The 20,260-nt window shown below is 39.3% G+C and overlaps 1 protein-coding gene across 3 annotated transcripts in view; it reads left to right on the top strand.

Moving 5' to 3' along the window:
• Positions 1-5,187: 5,187 nt before the first annotated feature.
• SENP6 (SUMO specific peptidase 6) overlaps positions 5,188-20,260 on the top strand; it is a 111,865-nt gene continuing 96,792 nt past the window's right edge. For 2 of the 3 annotated variants that reach the window (XM_081295343.1, XM_081295344.1), the window contains exon 1: positions 5,189-6,103. In XM_081295343.1, the coding sequence (XP_081151469.1) occupies positions 6,052-6,103 (52 nt within the window). In that variant the 5' untranslated portion in view covers positions 5,189-6,051. Of the gene's footprint in view, positions 6,104-20,260 lie in introns of all 3 variants that reach the window. The other variant, XM_081295346.1, reaches the window with a different exon arrangement.

Raw genomic sequence — 20,260 nt, forward strand, 5'->3', positions numbered from 1 at the left:
AGTTATCCGATAGCTAAATAGAATTTGCTATAAAGATATGGTAGACTTTTAATAAAAAATAGTATATCTGAGATAACTCTTTTATAATTATATTTCTGATGCTCAAAGTTATTCTATAAAAAATGTATATATAGCTGGGTGTGGTAGTACATACCTATAATCCCAGCTACCTGGGAGGCTGAGGCAGAAGTTGTTGCCAGCTGTCCGGGCTAGTGAGATGAGCTGGGTTCAAAGAAGCTGGCTATATCAATAACTAGGAAAATGGTGAAGATACTACGCAGCACAGGAACATAAGTTTCTAAAATTGAGAGTGGGACTGCTCAGTGACTACAAGGGTCAGCTCCACGCTGGGCAGCACTGCAGTGAAAGAGAGCGTGCATCCGGATTCTTTTTATTTTATAGGGGGGACACATACAAGGGAGGTTCAAGGGAATGTTCTTCACCAAATAAGGCAGGGAATAGCGTTTCAAAGGTGGAGTCTTGCTTTGTGATGTCTTGTGATCAGCCGATTGATTGACATCTTGGCAAGTCACTGCCATCAGAGTTGCTGTGTGGGATCACAGGCAGATAAAGAAGAAAGGCACATTTGTGTTGCACAGCCCAGTCAGCATGCAATGCCAGACCAGTCCTTTCATACACTCAAATGCACATAGATCATACACACAGCCCATGGATGGCTCACGACAAGGAGGATTGCCAAGTTCTAGGCCAGCTTGAACAACTTAGTGAGAACCTGTCTCAAAATGAAATATAAAAAAGGAACACACCTGGGTTCAATACCCAGTTCTCTCTCTCTCTCTCTCTCTCTCTCTCTCTCTCTCTCTCTCTCTCTCTCTCTCTTCTCTCTCCCTGTGTGTGTGTGTGTGTGTGTGTGTGTGTGTGTGTAAATACAGAAGGGCTGCTAATTGAGTATTTGTAAATATACTAAGTACACCAAGTTTCAAGGGTATGTCCTAAACTTGAAAATTTCTAATGGGATGCATGGCACTATCAATTCTTAATTCATCATATTCACATGGAAGAACAATGATTTTAGAAAGTATCTTTAATATATACTTGAATATGGGAATCGATAATTTCAGTTATACATTCATAGAATCAGAATGATTGAACTGAAAAGGAATTTAGAGATTGTTGAACCTAGTGATTCTCACAGTATGCCTGTGATCAGCAACATTTGGATCATTTGGAAACTTGGTAGAAATGCTGTTTCTCTGGTCCTGCTCTAGACCCACTTAATCAGAAACTCTGGAAGTAGGGAAAAATACTTCTGAATAAATACTTCTCTCTCTCTCTCTTTTTTTTTAAGAGAGAGTGATAGAGGGAGAGAGAGAGAGAGAGAATTTTTTTTTTAATATTTATTTTTTAGTTTTCGGTGGACACAACATCGTTGTTTGTATGTGGTGCTGAGGATCTAACCCGGGCCACATGCATGCCAGGCGAGCGCGCTACCGCTTGAGCCACATTCCCAGCCCAAAAAGTAGGGAAAAATACTATAATTTGTTTTAATAAACTCTCCAGGTGATGATTATGCATGCTAAAGTCTGAGAATCATTGAATTAATCCAAACCTCTGAAGGGAAAGTGAGGAATGAGAGATAGGTGAGAGAGAAATTAAAGACTGAGACCAGGCAGAGATACACAAGAGAGTTTGTCAGAGCTGACAAATAAAGGCCGTCTCTCAATAGGAGAGAGGCAAAACAAGCTTGAGTTCTGGGACTTTTATGGGGGAGGCTCAGGAACCAGAGCCAGGTGGGCCCTAATGTCGGCAGTTAAGGGCTGGGTTCATATGAAGGAATGGTGAGCTTTTCTCAGAAAGGCACTTGGGCTGGAAAGTGAAACTTTTTCCTTAAAATGGTAGCTGTCACTTAAGATAGTTCTTCAGATGCTAAACAAGGACCTTATATTCACCCTTTTTTGTTTTTATTGGGCCCTTTAGGGAATAGGGACCTGGGTCAATCTTCTATAACTTCTTCCTGCCGGGAAGCAGTAGCGTTTGAATCCCTCATTAGGGGCATGAAATGTTATTGGACTGATAGATGAGGTTGAGTGATGGTGGAATGCTGTCCCTGATGCCCCAATTTTTGGTGAGGGATTGGTATTCCTGTAACAAAAGCTGGTTTATGTTTTGCTTAGAGATTTTTTGTATCTGGCCTTGAATGAATCTAATGACACAGGGGGCAAGCATTAACAGAAGGTCTATGACAAGAAGAGGGGTCAGGAAAGGAAGTGCCCACTGGAGAAGGGGGTTATTTAGCTGCCATCATTCTGTAGAGAGAGCTGATGTTTCGCATGTTCAAGGTTCTGTTGGAGTTGTTTTATCTTGTCCTTTACTACACCAGGTTGATTGACATAAAAATAGCATTCCTTCTGTAGATACAAAGTCCGCCTTTTCTGGCCATAAAAAGATCAAGGCCCCTTCAATTCTGCAGAACCACATCAGCTAAAGCATCAAGCTGGGATTGTATGGTTAGTATGGTTTGGGCAAGTTGCTATAAGTCTCCTAGAAATTGGAATGATAATTCCTAAAAATGGTACCCCTGGGAGGTGAGTGCAGAGTAAGGGAGGAGGGCAAAAATTAAAAAGAGAAGATGGTACTCATGGTTCTGCAGTGTCCTCGTGGTCCTCAGAGACGGAAGGAAGATTGGGGGTTCTGGCCTTGGAGAAACACAGTCTGAGAAGGCCTGTGGGCGTCACTGTATAAAAGGGTGGGGAAAACCACCCTTTCAAATGGGAATTATAAACTCAATATGGGAGGCCCTCAAGGTGGGCCGCTGAGGGAGTGATAAGAATGACCTAATAGAGTCCAGTTAATTTTGTGGAGAGTTGTGAGGAGAAAGGGAGCCTGTTTGGGGGGTTAAAAAGTACCAGGTTGCCAGGAGACAGAGTGGGAGAAGGGGAAGAGGTAGAACTAGGCTTTCCCAAAACAGCATTACTGTATTGTCAAAGAAGGTTCCTAATGTATGCCAGAAGGGGCCAGAAAAGATAATGAGCAAGGGGTAGTAGAGAATCAGAGGTTGGCGAGCTGAGCAGGGAGATAGGCCATCCATATAGAAGCTCAAAAGGGAGATGTTGAGTGGCTTCTTTGAGGGCTCATAACCTAAGAGCCAAAGGAAGGAGTTTAGTCTAATTTGAATGTAATTCAAGGGATAGTTTAGTGAGAATGTTCTTCAAGGTCTGGTTGGTACATTCACCTTGCCAGAGGAATGAGGATGGTAGGGTATATGAAAATGTCAGGAGATGTTGAGTGCCTTAGCTACAGACCATGAAACATGGGAAGTAAATTCAGGACCATTATCAGACTGGATTGAGGAGGGGAGGTCAAATCAGGGAAGAATGTGTTCAACGAGGGTGTTGGCCAACATAGTGGCACATTTATTGGTTGTAGGAAAATCCTCCATCCATCCTGAGAAGGTGTCAACAAGTATCCAGAGAAATTTGTACTACTTGACTGGGGCATATGGGTGAAATCCAGCTGCCAATCAGAGCAAGAGAGATGTCCTCTTGCCTGGTGTAAAGAGAAGGCAGGTGGGCAGAGATTGGAGGTGGGATTGGTTTTTTGGCAGATTTCATAGGAGGCAGAGAGGGTAGAGAGAAATTATAGGTCCTCTGGAGAGAGAGAGTTTAAGTTGAGAGAGTTTAAGCAAGGACCTTATAACCTCTTCTTTAAAATTGGAATTAGGAGCCTAAAGATATTAGCTCGAATTTATAATACTTAAAAGTGGACTTGGTATGAAAGAAGCCTAACTCAGTTTGCTTAAAAGACATCTTTTATACAACTCCACCTTGTTTCCCATTCCAGGGATATTAGCTTCTTATGGTTGCTATAACAAGTTACTTTACCACTATTATCTTAGAGTTCTATGAGGTCAGATCATCTGTCTCATTGGGCTAAAACAGAGTTGTTAGCTTTCCTTTCTGGAGACTCCAGCAGAGAATCAGTTTCTTTGCCTTTTCCATCTTCCATAGGTCACTCACATTCCTTGATTCCTGGAACCTTCCTCCATTTTCAAAGCCAGTATATGTATATTTTTAAATGAAAGGCTTATTTTCTTTATATTTTAGAGTCTGTACATATGACCAGTCACCCCACATCTACATGCCTCATTGGCACAGATTATGTCACAAAGCATCACAACAGGACCCTGCAATTCCCTCAAGCAACAAAAATAACAAATTATAAATTCTACTCATTGCACTAATCTTACTAAATCAGTAAATATTACCACTTAATTATAGGAAAATGCATTTTAAAAAGTATTAAACAAAAAAATTGCGTGCTTAAACCATGGTTAGCAGGACAATTAGAACTGTTAATTTCAAAGTATTGTATTCAGTTCTTCAGAATCATTTTAATTGCTGTTGAATTTTTATTAAAATAAAAAATAGATTTTTCTTTATTTTTGTTTTGTGGTACTAGGAATTGAGCCCAGGAACTCCAATATGCTAAGCAAGTGCTGTGCCACTGGGCTCCACCCCCAGCCCTTTTTATCTTTTGAGACTGGCTCTTGCTATATTGCATAGGCTGGGCTCCAACTTGCCATTCTCCCTGCCTCAGCTTCCCTAGTTGCTGGAATTTGAGGAATGCGCCACCCTGTCCAGTCCCACAGGTTGTTTTTTTTTTTTTTTTTTTTTTTTTTGAGGTGGCTACTGAAGGATTTAAGAAAAATGCTGATTAGAGTACTACATACCAAAAGTAGGTGAGTTTCAGTAGACTATGGGGTAACTTCGTTTTTTCTGTCTTTTCCATATTTTCACTAGTGAAAGTACAGCATTTTTATAACATTAAAAAACGAAAGAGAAAAAAAAAAGAATCATCAACACAATGGTTGACGGTATCAAAAAGATCCAGACATCTGTAGTTATGAGGCCTGATTTGTAGGGTAGTGTATGGTTTCTGAAGTCTCAGACACCTAAGTGACAAAGGTCTTGTTTTTCAACACTTCCATCCGAAGTGTAGTGATTAAATGTTGTCTGATAAATAAAACTTATTTAAAAATGAATGTGAGCCTTTTCTGGACATCTACCATCATTTTTCTTCACCTGGCAAATTTTAGAGCCTCCTCACTGACACGAACTCTCAACATTTCCTCGCATTTGTGGTGGCCCAGGACCACCTGCGCCCCCCACCTGCGTCCCCCACCCGGCCGCGTGCACACGCCACTCTGCGATGGGGCCTTTGGCAGTGGGGATTTGGGAGGTAACCTGTGCAGGCCGAGCGGGTGCCCCAAAGGTCGGCCCTACAGGGAGCCTGGGCAGCGGCGCCCAGGGTCGGGATCTGGTCGGCGCCGCAGCGGGCTCTGCCCGCGAGCCGAGCCTGGGCCCGGAGGGGGAGCCGCGCTGGGGGCGGCAGCGGGGCGGGGGCGGGAGCCTGGCGGCAGCTCCAAAGCCCGTGGGGGAGGAGCGGCGGCGGTAGAGCTGCTGTGGCGACCGACGCGAGGCAGTGGCAGAGAAGACCCACCCCTGTCCACATGGACAGTCGCGAGGGCCTCCGCTGATGCATTCACGGCTGGGTGGGGTGGGCGGACGGCCGTAGCGGCGGCGGCTGCAGAAGGAGCGAGTGATCCGGAGGCGCCTGACGGTCGCGGAGACCTAGCCGCCCCGGCGCGGCGGGTGCGGCCATTTTACGGCCTGTGACGGAGGGAGGCGTGTTTGAGTGCTCCCCTTCCTTCTCCCTTCCTGGGGTCCCGCGGCTGAGCGAAGCGTTCCTGGCGGCCTGGGTGGGCGGTGGATGTGGAGTCGTGGGCCGAGAGGAACTAGGCCCGGGAAGCGCCGTCGCCGTCGTCGCCGCTCACGTTCCCCCGGAGGAGCTTGAGGAAAAGCCCAGGCCGCGGGCCTCGCTATCGCCCGTCAGCCTGCGGATAGGCCCGGGCGCGCCTGGCCTGCTTTTGTGTAGGCCCGTTTGGAGGTGGGAGCGCCGCCTGCCTGCCGGCTGAGCCCGAGGCCCGCAACCCTGCGGCGGCTACCCTCCTACGGCGCGGCCCCTCATCCCGGCGAGCACGGCGGCGGTGTGGGCCATGGATTAAGAAGGAGGCGGCGTGGGAGGAGGAAGATGGCGGCCGGCAAGAGCGGCGGCAGCGCTGGGGAGATTACTTTTTTGGAAGGTACGTCTGTTTCGGCCTTTGCGGGGAGGGTAGGGGAACGTGGCCCCCGGGACTCCGGATAATCAGTTATCTGCGCTAGGTGGGTGTGGGGGCGGCGGAGTGCGAGGGGTGGGCCAGGGCGGAGAGGGAATGTGCCGCGGAGGCGCCGGGTTCGAGACTGCCGGGGCGCGGGGCTTGGCCGCCCCAGTTCGAGGCGGCGCGGGTGGATCGGGCTGCGAGCCCGAGTTTGTAGGCGTCTTTCCGAGAGTTCGCACAGAAGTCTTTGACATTAAAAAAATTTTTTTTTCTTCTGACGGTTGCCTAAGATAAGAGCAGACTGCACTAGGGTCTTGTTGGCGTTCGTGGAAAGTTTCGAATTGCTAAGATTGTGTGGAATTGGGGGCCGCGCGAGAGGAGGGGAGAGGTATTTGGGTCTTAAATACCCATCCGTGTGTTCCACAGAGCTTCGGGCTTCCTTTTGCAACCGGCGTTCAGATTAGGCCTGCCTGTGTCCTGTAGTCTTAGGAAATGTGTGTGTTGTTTTTGTTTTTGTTTTGCTAAACATATTTTCTAAAATAATTTATTTGGAGAAAGAGATTGAGGTTCACAGTGTCGGTTTTGAAACAGTCACTAAAGCTAATAGACGAAGTTTAGGTGTTTCCATTTTGATTCACTTGTGAGGAGAAGTTAAACATTTACTGTTAGTAACTCTGCTAGTCTTAAGAAAAGCTGTTTTCGTTGGGGATGGTGTTAGTGGGTAACCATTGACTTATTGCCCGTGTATATAAGGACCCTCAAAATACGGCTGAATTTCGTTATAGTTGTGGACCAAGAACTTAAATGTTCAAGTTACTTATTTGACTAAGGGTTCAGTGTTTACACTGGTAATCGAATTTGTAAATATATTTAGGGAAATGAGTCTGTACTGTATGTAATTAAAAAAAATAATCACTCTGTATAATTTTTTACTTTTAAAAATGGAATATGTAGAAGTGATAACTTTTTAAAATAACTAGAAGCATTACTGAATTTTAAAAGTACAATTTAAGCAAGATCCTTAGTGGTAGCAGGAGGTGTTGGGATGGATGTGACTTGTATACTGCTTTAACAGCATACAGTTACGGGAACACTTAGTACTCAATATTAGTCTAACAAATGAGTAAAGGCTAATAGAGGTGGAGAAAAGAAATTTGCTTAATTCTTCCTACTTGCATATAGAAGTGAAAAAGTCTTAACCTTTGTGCAGGTCAGCCTTAGAAATTCCTAGTAAGAAGATAATGCGGTGTGGGGGGAGGCTGGGGTTGTGGCTCAGTGGTAGAGAGCTCACCTAGCATGTGTGAGGCCCTGGGTTCCATCCTCAGCACCACATAAAGATAAATAAATAAAGGCATTCTGTCTATTTACAACTTAAAAAAAGAAGAAGATAATGCTTGTGAATTTTTATGAGTTCATTCTCTATTATCCATCCTAGTTTGGGTAGTATATGTACCTGTTAAGAGAATGAGAGTGGTTTTTGTGTTAACAGGTCAATGATATGTGTGTTATTTTTTGTTTTGTTTTGAAGTAGGAAATTGAAAAGATGACTTAGGTATTAATTCAGTATGCAGATTATACTTTTGTGTCAAAGTAAGTTTCTGGCTTCTATAGGCTTCTGGTTCACTTTAGTTCTGATTGGATGAACATGAGGAGGATAAAAGTAACACAAAGGTAACGTAACAGAGCTGATGGGAATTTGAAACTATTGCTTTTAGTTTATTCTAATTAAGGTCTATTAATATACAGGTGAGATAAATTAGAGTTTCACCTTATCTCATTCAATATTTTCTAAATAAACAAATACTATTTAGTCCTACTTCTAATACTAGTAGTGGTACTAATTTTCCCTGATTTTTTTGGTTTCTCACACTTTTATTTTTTGTTATTTATTTATTTAATTTTTTTTTTTTAGTTTTTGGCGGACACAACATCTTTGTATGTGGTGCTGAGGATGGAACCCGGCACTGTGCGCATGCCAGTCACACTTTTAATAATGAAATACTTTACTGTAATTTGCATATAATTTGTACTATGGTGTTTAAAGATTTCTAAATGTTTTCCCACAAGTTTTTAGATTTTAACATTAAAACATCTACACATTACACTTGGTGTTCTTTCCAACAGAGCTCTTCAAAAACTGAAGTAGGTTTTCATTCACTCATCAAATATTTATAGTATCCTACTCTGCTAGGCACTGTATCAAGTTGAATCCAACAGTGCATAAGATAGTCAAGGTCCCTGCCTTCATAGAACTTTAATTTTAGTGGGAAAAACTGTCAGTAAACAAGTAAAAAATAATCCATTTAGAGCAGTCTTTTTTCACATAGTTCACTTTTTCACTTTAGTCAGGTCTGCTCAGACCTGACAATCTAAAAGTGTCATAGTGCCACATGTGCTCATGCGCACATGTACAAATGTGGCATTACTTTTACTGTTTTACTTTTCATGTCAGCCCTTATTGCATGATAAATTTATTTCTTCCCATTTTTCTATACTACTAAAGTATAAGCTGTATACTACCATATTTATCTCTTTAATGTCATATTTCTGGAATGTGTTTGTTATTGATGAAATAAACCAGATTATAACTGTTATAAAGGCTGTGGGAAAAGGTACAAAGTAGTGGTCCATAAGCTGTTTTACAGTGTTCAAGTAAAGGAGAGGCATCATTGAAGAGGTGATGCTGACCACCTTGACTATGAAACACTTCCAAGGGGATGATAGGTGTAAAGGCTCAAAGATGATATATAGTTCTATTCATTAAATAAAATGGAACTGATTATGAGTGAAATGTAGCAAACCAAGGAGAGAGTGATGTAAGAGGCAAGAGATCTATCGTGCAGGCTAGTGAGTTTTTCTTTCGTTCTAGGCATTGGGAAGTCATTTTTAGAATTTGGGGCAGTAGGAATACCATGATATTTATGTTTTTTAAAAATCACTGACTTCTCTATGTGGAATAAGAGAAGAGCAAGAGTAGCAGTAGGGAGATAAGTTAGAACGTTGTAGCAGTCTAGAAGTGGTGCTAGCTTGAAGTATTGCCATGGTAGCAGTGGAGATTAGGGGAAAAATTGAAAATACATTTGAATGTAGAGTTTGTAAGACAGAATGGATTGTATATTGAGGTGCAGAGTAAAGGAGAAATCAGTAAGGTTTTGGCTTGAGGTGTTGGGAGATAATGCCATTTACTTTAGTGAGTGCAAAGAGCAGTTAGCATTGCTTGATCATTCAAAGTTTGAGGAGCTATATGACCTTTGCTCCAAAATATATTTTGCTTCCTTATAACTACTAAGTGGAATTTTTTTCCTTTTATGACTTTTTTTAGGGAAAAGGAGACTTACTGCCTACTCTTGTACATTCTTTGTTTTGTTTGTATATTATCACACTAAAATTGTATGAATTTTATTGGGCCATGGGTTGTTGAATTTATTTATCTAATTAGCTTTTCTCTTTTGGGCTCATTTCTTTTGCATCTGTTTACTGTTTGTTGTCTCATAGCTTTTTCCCACTTATGATAGATGGTTTTACCATTTTTCTTATTATTCATTCAATAGATATTTGTTTAGCACCTGTTATGTTACAGGCACTGCACTGTGAGGCACATGGTGAGGGGGGAAGAAAGGGTTCTCCATAGAATTTCCAGTATGGTGAGGAAAGTCAATAATCAAACAATCACTTGTAAAATTAAAACCATCAAAATTTTATATATATATATATGTTTATTTTTTAGCTGGACACAATATCTTTATTTTATTTATTTTTATGTGGTGCTGGGCCTCACACATGCTAGGCGAGTGCTCTACCACTGAGCCACAACCCCAGCCCCAAACCATCATGTTTTAAGAATTAATGATAGTTGTTTAAAATAGGATTTGACCTAATCAGGGTGGTTTGAAAGATGAATAGGAGAAGGGGAAGTAGGGAGATAAGAGCTTTCCAGGCAGAGGGAATAAAATAGGAGTGTGGCATATTAGGGGAACCAAGAAAGGACAATATGGTCCTAGCAAGAAGAATGGTGCAATATGAAGCTAAAGGGACATCATCAGAATTGCTGCAAAAAAGGTCACCCGAAGATAGCCTTAGAGGGTCAACAGATTATCAGGGAAACCAGTTAGGAGATGCTTGCAGTGTAGGGCAAAGATGATGATAGTTAGCTCGTTCTAATAATTTTTTTTTAAAATATTTTCCCACTCTTCTCCTCTATGGGAACTCCAACAAGTCTTATTTTTTCTCATGTTAGATCTTTTTGTACTGTACTTGTTGATATCTAGCTTTCTTTCCTGTTGCCTTTTTTCTACCATCTGAATTGCTTTACCTCTATTTTCTCCCATTTTTTTCCTGAAATTTTTTTTTTCTACTTTCCCTTCCTAGGGTACATACATTACTACTTAAGTTTGTTTTCGTTTCAAGCCAGTCTCCCTTTATGGATCTTGTCCACTAGGTTGGAAAGATAGATTGTTAAACCATTTCATTGTTGTCTTCTAAAATATCAAACATGCTTCTGTCTCCAGACGAAAAATGTTTTCTATTTCCTCTTAGCCATATATGTAAATTTAGTCTAGAGCCCATTTGCCAGTTTTATTGGCAATTTTACTTGTAAAATTAAATTTTACTTGGGATTAGTAAATATTTAGTAAAAAATTAGTAAATATTTTATACTATCTCCTAAGTGATTGGCATTCCATGGAGTATGAGCAAGGTCTTTTCTTTGGGCCCGTCCAGGTACTATGCCTCAGTTCTTCCATTTAGACCTCCTCTTTCTTCTGATTGTCCTACTGTTGGAAACTGCATCCTGATATGTTATTCTTTATTTGCTCCTTACTCAAACACGTGTATTTCCTGATTTTATGCCAGTTGAAGTGATTTGATTTCATGAATTCTTGATACAGGAGATATTAGAACCTTGCTTAGAAATGAGTGTGATTTTTTTACTAGAATACTGAGGTTCAACATAACTCTACTACTTTAATAATTCTATGATCTTGGACAGATTACTTACTGTCTGTATTTTCTTACCTGTAAACTAAGGGTAATAATTGTAGTTATTTTGTTAGTCAGCTATTTGTCACTGTGACAAATACCTAAAATCATAACATTTTAAAAGATGAAGGATTTATTTGGGCTCACGGTTTGGAGATTCAGTCTATGGTTCGTTGGCCTATTGCTTTTTTGGGCCTGTAGTGTGGCAGTATTTTCATGGTGGGAGTATGTGGCAAAGGAAGCTGCTCACTTTATGGAGGCTGGAACATGAGAGAGAAAGGAAGAGGAGAGATGGTGACCAAATATCCTCTACAGTGGTGTTTCCCCAGTTAGGTAACTTCCCATCTCCCAAAGGTTTCACCACCTCCCAGTAGGGCCACAGACTAACTATCAAATCTTTAAAACTTGGGCCTTTGGGGGACACTTAGGCAAACTATAACAGTTACCCCTTGAGATTGCCACCATCAGGATTAAGTGAGTTTATATTAAATCCCTTTTTTTGGGGGGGGGAGGCGATACTGGGGCACTCAACCACTGAGCCACATCTCCAGCCCTATTTTGTATTTTATTAGAGAGAGGGTCTCACTGAGTTGCTTACTGCCTCACTAAATTGCTGAGACTGGCTTTGAACTCATGATTCTCCTGCCTTGGCCTCCAGAGGAGCTGGGATTACACTTCTGTGCCGCTGCGCCTGGCCTATATTAAATTTTTAATGCTTTTCCAGGAATATAATAAGCAGTATGTGTTAATTGGTATTACTATTATTTAATTTATTCTTTTAGTAGGGAGAGAAGAGAAAAAAGAACTTCCCTGATTTCTATTCTTTTCTAGTACACCTTCTCTATTTGATTTTTATTCTATTGTTTTTCTTTCACTTACTACCTTTTCTTCTAGGTTGTTGCTGATCACAATATTCTACCTTGACTGGTATAGTGAGAAAGAGAATAAAATTATGTGTTCTGGGTGAATGGTCTCTAAGTTTATTGCTCTTCTTGAGGGTCTTGGAACATATCTTTAAAGATGGACGGAGGCCCTGCATTTCTCAAACTTGAAAATGACAGTTCTTCAAAACCTACAAATTTCTAAATTTTGGACAGTTTAAGACATTAAAAATAGACAAAGGTAGGAAACACAATTTATGATTTTGTTTCAGAGGTGTAACTAGCAATATAAGCAATCATTAGTTTAACTTTTCTTTGATCAGGAAATGATTGAAAAATTTCTGAAACCAGACAGGTGTATGAAGAAAAAAGGAAGCATAAAAGAAACATTTCCTTCCTGCTCTTTTATTGTTGTTGTTCAGTGAATGTATGGAATTGTTTTTATAATAATTTTCATTACTTAAACTCTTGGAAAACATGGTCACAATATTAAAATTAAAAAATCTTGATACAAAGACTGTTAAATGCTCACAGTTACAACACACTTAAATTGTATACCTAAGTCATGTTACTTGGAAAGATGCAATAATGGATGATCCATTGTGAACTGTAAATTAAGGTTGTCAACTGTATTAGTTTTTCATTACTGTAATGAAATACCTGAGGCAGTCGAGTTATGAAGGAAAACATTTGTTTAGCTCAGTTTTGGAGGTTAAAAGTACAAACAGTATAGCCAGTGAGCATTCACAAGGGCTTTATGGAAGATGGCAGAGCATGTATGTGTAGAATGAAGGATCAAATTTCAAAACTAGGAAGCATAAGAGAGATCCCACCATCTCTTTAGAGGGCTCGCCCCTTATGTTCTAAGGACCTAGACTCCATGTCTTGAAAAGGTCCACACTATTTCTCAACACTGCCACCATAGAGACTAAGTCTTTAATACCTGAACCTTTGGGGTGGAGGGCGGGCTTCACTTAAGTCATATTCAAACTTTAGCAACAATATCAGGTTATAGAAAGAGGTGTATAATCTGTATTGTATTCATTTGGCTCTAAAACAGTGTTGCTTTCAGCGTCTGTTTGGCTACATTAGGATTTTTTTACTTCCTAGAAACTTGTGCATCTGTTGAAAACATTAGGACCTGTCCTCCAGTGTAGATAGGGGACTTTCAATGCTAAAATTAAGACAGTCTCAGACAAACTGAGATGCCTGGATGCTCTGCCTTGTGCCAAATTAACAGTAGTTACTGTCGCCTCTAGAAATACATGCCCTTAAGTCCTGGGCAAGAGATACTAAACAATTATTGCACCCTGCAATAACTTGGGCTTTACCTCTGCTGAGATAATGAGGCGTGGCTCCAGGAGTAGGTGTCACCCCATGGGGTTGAGTTACACTTACCTGTTCCTTTGTAATCCTACCCTTGCCCTTTTCTAAGAAACAGGTTCCCCAATAAAATCCAGCTCCAGAACACACACACACACACACACACACACACACACTCTCTCTCTCTCTCTCTCTCTCTCTCTCTCTCTCTCTCTCTCTCCCCCCCCCTCTCTCCCTCCCTCTCCCCCTCCCTCCCTCTCTCCCTCCCTCCCTCTCTCCCTCTCTAATTTTCTTGCCCTCCCTTGTGGGAGCCTGAGGCCCTGAGCCAGAAGCCGTCCTGAAGCTTATAAAAAGGTATTCCATGTCTGCGTGGTATTTTGTGTCACCCCAGATTCACACTCACACGAGTGACTTTGGTTCAGTTGCCCTCGCTGGATGTGGGCAGCAAGCTGTCTAAGGTAGTAAGACTAACCATATTCTGATTTTGCCTTTGAAGGTTGTTATTTTGGGTATATGGTGGGGGTGAGGGGTGCTGTTTCAGATGAATGTGGGATTTCTTTTCTATCTTCAAAGTTTGTTTTGTCCAAATGATTTCAAAGAATATCAATAGCAATTTCATTTTGTTATAGTAGCAGTTAAATCTGAAGATCTTCCTGAGCATTTCCTTCACAGGTTTAGATGTCAGCTCCCCATTCTCCTTTGTTTTCACCACTTACAGTCTTTACTTGTTTCTCCAGTCTCTTAATTTTATCATGAAGGGATAATTTTTTTCCTGGTTGAATTGCATTTGCTTCTTCAGATTTAAAGTGTTTCTCACATTTCATTGGTCCATCTCACTGAATACTGAATTCCCTTGCCGCCTGCATAATCCTTGTTCTCTCACCTTTTTGGAGCAGAAGGGACATTATCTGGCTTTAGAATATTGTAAGCATCAACTTGAGATAATTGTCTTTTTAGAGATTGTGTATCCTATGTAAAGGTAGAACCAGCTGTATGTAGTACTTTAGATAAAAGTACCACCACTTGTTTCTGTTCCATAGAAAGTCAAGGACTTTCCAGTAAGACTACCAGTGCCAAACTGCTGCCTGGCTGATGGACTTGAACTGAACTGACTATATGACACCACAAAAGATCTGTAGAAACTCAATGGAATGAAGAAGTAGATGACTTAGTGAAGAGTGAACAATTGCTGAGTCCTAAGGGAAAGAATATTGTGGATTTTGTGACTTACAGGGGTATAATTTAATATCATTCCCACAAATATATTTTAAGACTTCATTTTGAGGTAGTATTGGACATTGTATTTCTTTGTCTTCTTTACCAACAGGTGAAGATTTGATAGATCATGAATGAAAAAGGCTCATCAGGTTGATTTTTTTCTGCTCAGGTAGCAATTGCAGGCATGATTTGGTGTCTTGACTGGTCTGGAGACTCCAAGATGGAATTGGATATCTAACTGGCTGGGTCCTTCCCTCTCCATGTAGTCTAAAGGCATCCTCAAGTGGGCTCTGTCTATAACAGCATACTCACACTTGTTAAATAGTGACTCCTGGGCTCTGAGAAGCTTTGCCTTTGGGGACTCTTGATAGTTCTTGAGAAAGACTGGCTCTATATAACCCTACAGAGCCACCTAAAATTGCTTAATTGAAAGGTTTTCTAACTTTTGCATTTAATTCTTTCTTTGTAGTTTATTACTGCTTTTTTTATATTTCTAAGTTGCAGAAGTTAACTTTTCTCTTAGTTGTTCTTTAAAATGTTAGTCATTTTTCATTGCTATAAACACTTACCAGTGATAGTTTTAAAAATTATTAGAAAATATTTTACTCGTGTGAAATGAAAAGGATTATATGGCATACACTCATGTTCTACATCCTGACTTAAGAAGAAAACATTACCACTACAGTTGATGCTGAGGTGAACTCTTTGCTTTTTGTATACTTTGGAGAGAAGTTTAATAGCTTTGGAAAACAGTAAATTTAAAAGTTCCTAAAATACATTAATTGTAAGTACAGTAAAAAAATACGTATGCACACATACACTCACTATATATACTTACATGTACAATATGTACAATTATATATAATTCTGCATGTTTTCAAATTTTTAATCATGTCATTCTGTATTTGTTCTTCATATTAATATTAATAAACCAGTGCTTTCATTTTCATTGTCATTTATTATTCCATGTTATGAATATAGTTATCCCTCTGTATTCTCAACATGTGGGTTTCAGGACCTCACCTCCCAATACCAAAATCTTTTGATACTCACTTCCTTATATAAAATGATATGGCATTTGGGTACATTGCCCATTCTGTGTTATACTTTCTAGGTTGTAATACCTAATACAATGTAAGTGGTTACATAGTATCATTTAGAGAATAATGTTAAAAAAAAGTCTGTAGTTGTTGAGTACAGGTGCAACTTTTCCCCCCAAAGATTTTCAATCCATGTGTGGCTGAATTTGTGAATATGGACCATGAGGATTTAGAGGGTTGATTATGATAGTTCTTTTTTTTTTTTAATTCTAATTAGTTATACATGACAGCAGAATGCATTTCAGTTCATTGTACACAAATGGAGCACAGCTTTTCATTTCTGTGGTAGTATACAATGTAGAGTTGCACCATATGTGCAGTCATACATGTACTTAGAGTAATGCTGTCTGTCTTATTCCATCATCTTTTTTACCCCCACGTCCCCTCCCTTCCCCTCCCTCCCCTTTGCCCATTTTCTTGTGCATATACGATTTTCTTTCTAGGACAGAGGTCAGAAACCTTTTTCTGTAAAGGACCAGAAAGTATCGTACATTTTGTAGTTCACACAATCTCTGTCACAGTTAACACTTGTGAGCATTCATAGATAATACAAAAGAGTATGACTGTGTTCCAGTAAAATTTTATTTATGGGCATTGACATTTTGAGATTTTCATTTGTTATGAAACATTCTTCTTTTGATCCCCCTTTCCCCCACCATTAAAAATGTAAAAATCCTTCCTACTTCATGAACCTTATTAGAAACAGAGCAGGCCAGATTTGGCTGGGCCATAGTTTGCTGACACCTTGCCAAAAATATACTTTAAGCAATGGAATTATTGGAACCTAGAGCATGTGCAGTTACAGCTTTGCTCTAGGTACTGCCAAATTGACCTTCAAAGTGGTTTCAGTGGCATTCTACCCTCCTCTACTCTGATACTGGGGACTGAATCCAAGGGTGTTCTACTACTGAGCTACATCTCCAGCCCTTTCTAGTTTTTTTTTTTTTTTTTTTTTTTTTGAGAGAGAGAGAGAGAGAGAGAGAATTTTTCAATATTTATTTTCTAGTTTTCGGTGGACACAACATCTTTGTTTGTATGTGGTGCAGAGGATGGAACCCGGGCCACACGCATGCCAGGCGAGCGCGCTACCGCTTGAGCCACATCCCCAGCCCCCTTTCTAGTTTTTGAGACAGGATTTTGACCTAAAAATATTCCTTAATAGGAAAAGAAAATTTTCTTACTCATGATCTCATACAGAATCTGTATTACATTTATTTGTCATGTCTTTTATCTCTCTTAATCTAGAAATAGCTTTTCAGTCTTCCTTTGTCTTTCCTGACCTTTCTGTTTTTGAAGAAAATCAGATAGTTATTTTATAGTTTGGGTTTATCTCAATTTGAGTTTATCTGATTTTATCTCATGATTAGATTCAGTTTATGCATTTTTAAGTAAGAAATGCCCTTTGCCCCTCTCAGTTTGTCATATCTATGACCCAGGATGCCAATTTGTCCTTTTACTAGTGAAATTACCTTATCACGTAGGGTGTTGTTTAACAGATTTCTTGACCTAAAGTTCTCTTTTTCCCTTTTTAATTAGTAAGTATTGTGTGGAGAGATAGTTTGAGACACATTTGAGACAAATCCTATTTTTCATAAGAGTTCACCCACTAGTTTTAATATCCATTAACAATTCATGACTGAATTCAATATTACTATAATGGTTCTCAAATTCTGATTTTCCTATACGTTTATTCTAATTTCTTATACATTTATTTCATTCTACTAAAAATATTTAAAACAACCAATCTTTTTTCTATCAGATACACCTACTGTCTACTGTCTTCAATTTTTGAGCCTTTCTGGGGTTTTTATACATGAATGTTTTGTTCTTACTGGTTTTCTTCACCTTGCAAAGTGCCCCACCTCCACCCCCAAATGGGACCTTCACTACATGATTGAATAGACTTGTTGATAGCTTTTTGCAAGGGGGAAAGTTGATGAAGGGTTTTATAATTATTTTGTAGATTAATATAGTTTTCTTTTTTGGCGGGGGCTGGGAGAGTGCTGGGAATTGAACACTGGGCTTTATGCCTGCTAGGCAAGTGCTTTACCACTGAGCTGCATTGCCAGGCCTTTTTTTTTTTTTTTTTTTTTTTTTTTTTTTTTTTAAAGTTGAGATGGTCTCATTAAGTTGCTTAGGGCTTCAGCCTCCTGAGTTGCTGGGGCATGCACCATGGTGCCCAATTCAAGGAAATTTTCTTCTTTTCCTAATAAAAGTATTTGTTGTTTATGGTAAATGGGTATCATGAATTACAGTCATAATTTTCAAATGTTAGCTTGCTTTTTGGAGTCAACTCTGTAATTGTAATGAATTGCTCCTTATAAATCATAGGACTTGATTGCTAATTTTTCCTTAAGGTTTTATATCTGTCTTCATATGAGATTGCTCAGTAATTTTTCTTTTTTTCATGCCTTTAGTATCAAGTATTCTGGTTTCACAAAATGAACTGCAAAGTATTCCTACTTTTTTATTTTCTGGAAAAGTTTAGGTTAAGATTGGTGCTGTTTTCTTAAAAAGTTGGAAAAAAATACTGGCAAAACTTTCTAAGTCTTAAGTTTTTCTTTGTGGGAAAATTTGTAATACTTATTTGTTTTATTGATATAATGTTAAAATTTTCTTTTGTCTGGGCTTGATAATGCGTGCCTGGAAATCCCAGTGACTTCGGAGGTTGAGGCAAGAGAATGGCAAGTTCCAGATCAGCCTTGCCAATGTAGCTAGACCCTATTCAAAATAAAAAATAAAAGAGGTGGGAATGTAGCTCAGTGGTAGAGCACCCCTGGGTTCAGTCCCTAGCTCCACACAAACAAAACAAAATATCAATTTTTGCTTCTTGTTAGTTTGGTAATTTGTGTCCTCATAGTTGCTTAGGTCTTTGCCTTCTTTTGTCAAGTAAGTTCCTACTCATTTATCAAAATTTCACCATTCATCACTTTTGTTACATCTCTAATCTACTGTTATCTCCTCTCTGTTGTTGTTTTTTGTTTTTATTTTTTAATTCTGATGGGTTTCTGCTTTTCCCCTCTTTACATTATTGTCATTTTAGTGAAAAGTATGTAGAAAAAATATATGTGTTAGCTGAAGGTTTAGGGGTAGAACATTTGCCTGGCATGCACCAGACCCTAAGTTTGATCCCTATCACTGCAGTTGATGAGTTAGTAAATGAAAGAATAAAAAAGTATGTGTTTAATTTGTTATTAACTGGGGTCTTTCCTTAACCTTTTTATTTTCTTTCTCTCCTTAATTTTGTAAGCAGAATATAGTGTATAATTTTCCACTCATAATCACAAATGTCAACCAAAATAGTTTGTAAATACGCTCAGGGACTTCTGGGGGTTTTAAGTGTTTTTTTTTTATATTTATTTTTTAGTTGTAGTTCGGACACAATAACTTTGTTTTATTTATTTTTATGTGGTGCCAGGGATGGAACTCAGGGCCTTGCATGTGCTAGTTGAGTTCTCTACTGCTGAGCCACAGCCCTGGCCCCAGAGTTTTAAGTTTTTATCCCTACTTACTATGCTAGGAATCAAACTTTTTTTTTAATTTATTTACTTTTTAGAATTAATTTTTTACCTCATTGGCATTTATTACTTTATGAAGTTGTTGTTTTGCACTTATCTGTAGCCTTTATTCTATCATCTACTGGGATATTGTATGATTAGGTTTGTAAGAGTTCTGTGTATAAATCCCTAATTCCTTTAGTGGGTTTTAACTTTTGAAACAGGTTCATTTTACATTCAGTGTTTTAACATTTATTTAGGAATACTTTTAAATTTATAGAGAACTTTTGAAGATGATATAGTTTCTATATATCTTTTACCCAGCATTCACTAATATTGCCACCTAACATAGCCTTTGTATATTTGTGAAGACTTGGAAATTTAACATTACAATACTAATACTTTATTACTGATTTAATTTGAATTTCACTAGTTATTCCACTAATGTTTACTAAATGTTCTTGAGTCCAATTTGGCTTGGAATGTTTGTCATGTCTCCTTTATCTACTCAGATTTTTGACAGGTTCCCAGTCTTTCCTTATTTTTCTTACCACTGACAGTTTTATTCTTGTATGTTTGTTATTGGGGATTGAACCCAGGAATGCTCTACCACTGAGCTACATCTCCAGTGCCCCCCACCCCCTGTTTTAAAAAAAAATTGACTGGGCTGGTGCCGGGCTTACTCCTCCTCTGGTTTGGGCAGAAGATAAAGTGGGCCCTAATCTTCATCACGTGGGGGCAGGCCCCAAATTTCTTAATAAGACACCTATAGCACAAGAGTTAAAACCAAGAATCAACAAATGGGACGAATTCAAACTGAAAAGTTTTTTCTCAGCAAGAGAAATAATATGTGAAGTGAATAGGGAGCCTACATCCTCAGAACAAATTTTTACCCCTCAAACTCTAATCTCTAGAGTATAAAAAGAACTCAAAAAGTTAAACAGCAAAAAAGCAAATAACCCAATCAACAAATGGGCCAAGGACTTGAACAGAAACTTCTCAGAAGAGGATATACAATCAATCAACAAATACATGAAAAAATGCTCACCATCTCTAGCAATCAGAGAAATGAAAATTAAAACTACTCTAAGATACCATCTCACTCCAATAAGAATGGCAGCCATTATGAAGTCAAAACAACAAGTG

This window comes from Spermophilus citellus (genome assembly GCF_964194105.1).
Source record: "Spermophilus citellus genome assembly, chromosome: 5".
In the NCBI taxonomy this organism is placed as follows: domain Eukaryota; kingdom Metazoa; phylum Chordata; class Mammalia; order Rodentia; family Sciuridae; genus Spermophilus; species Spermophilus citellus.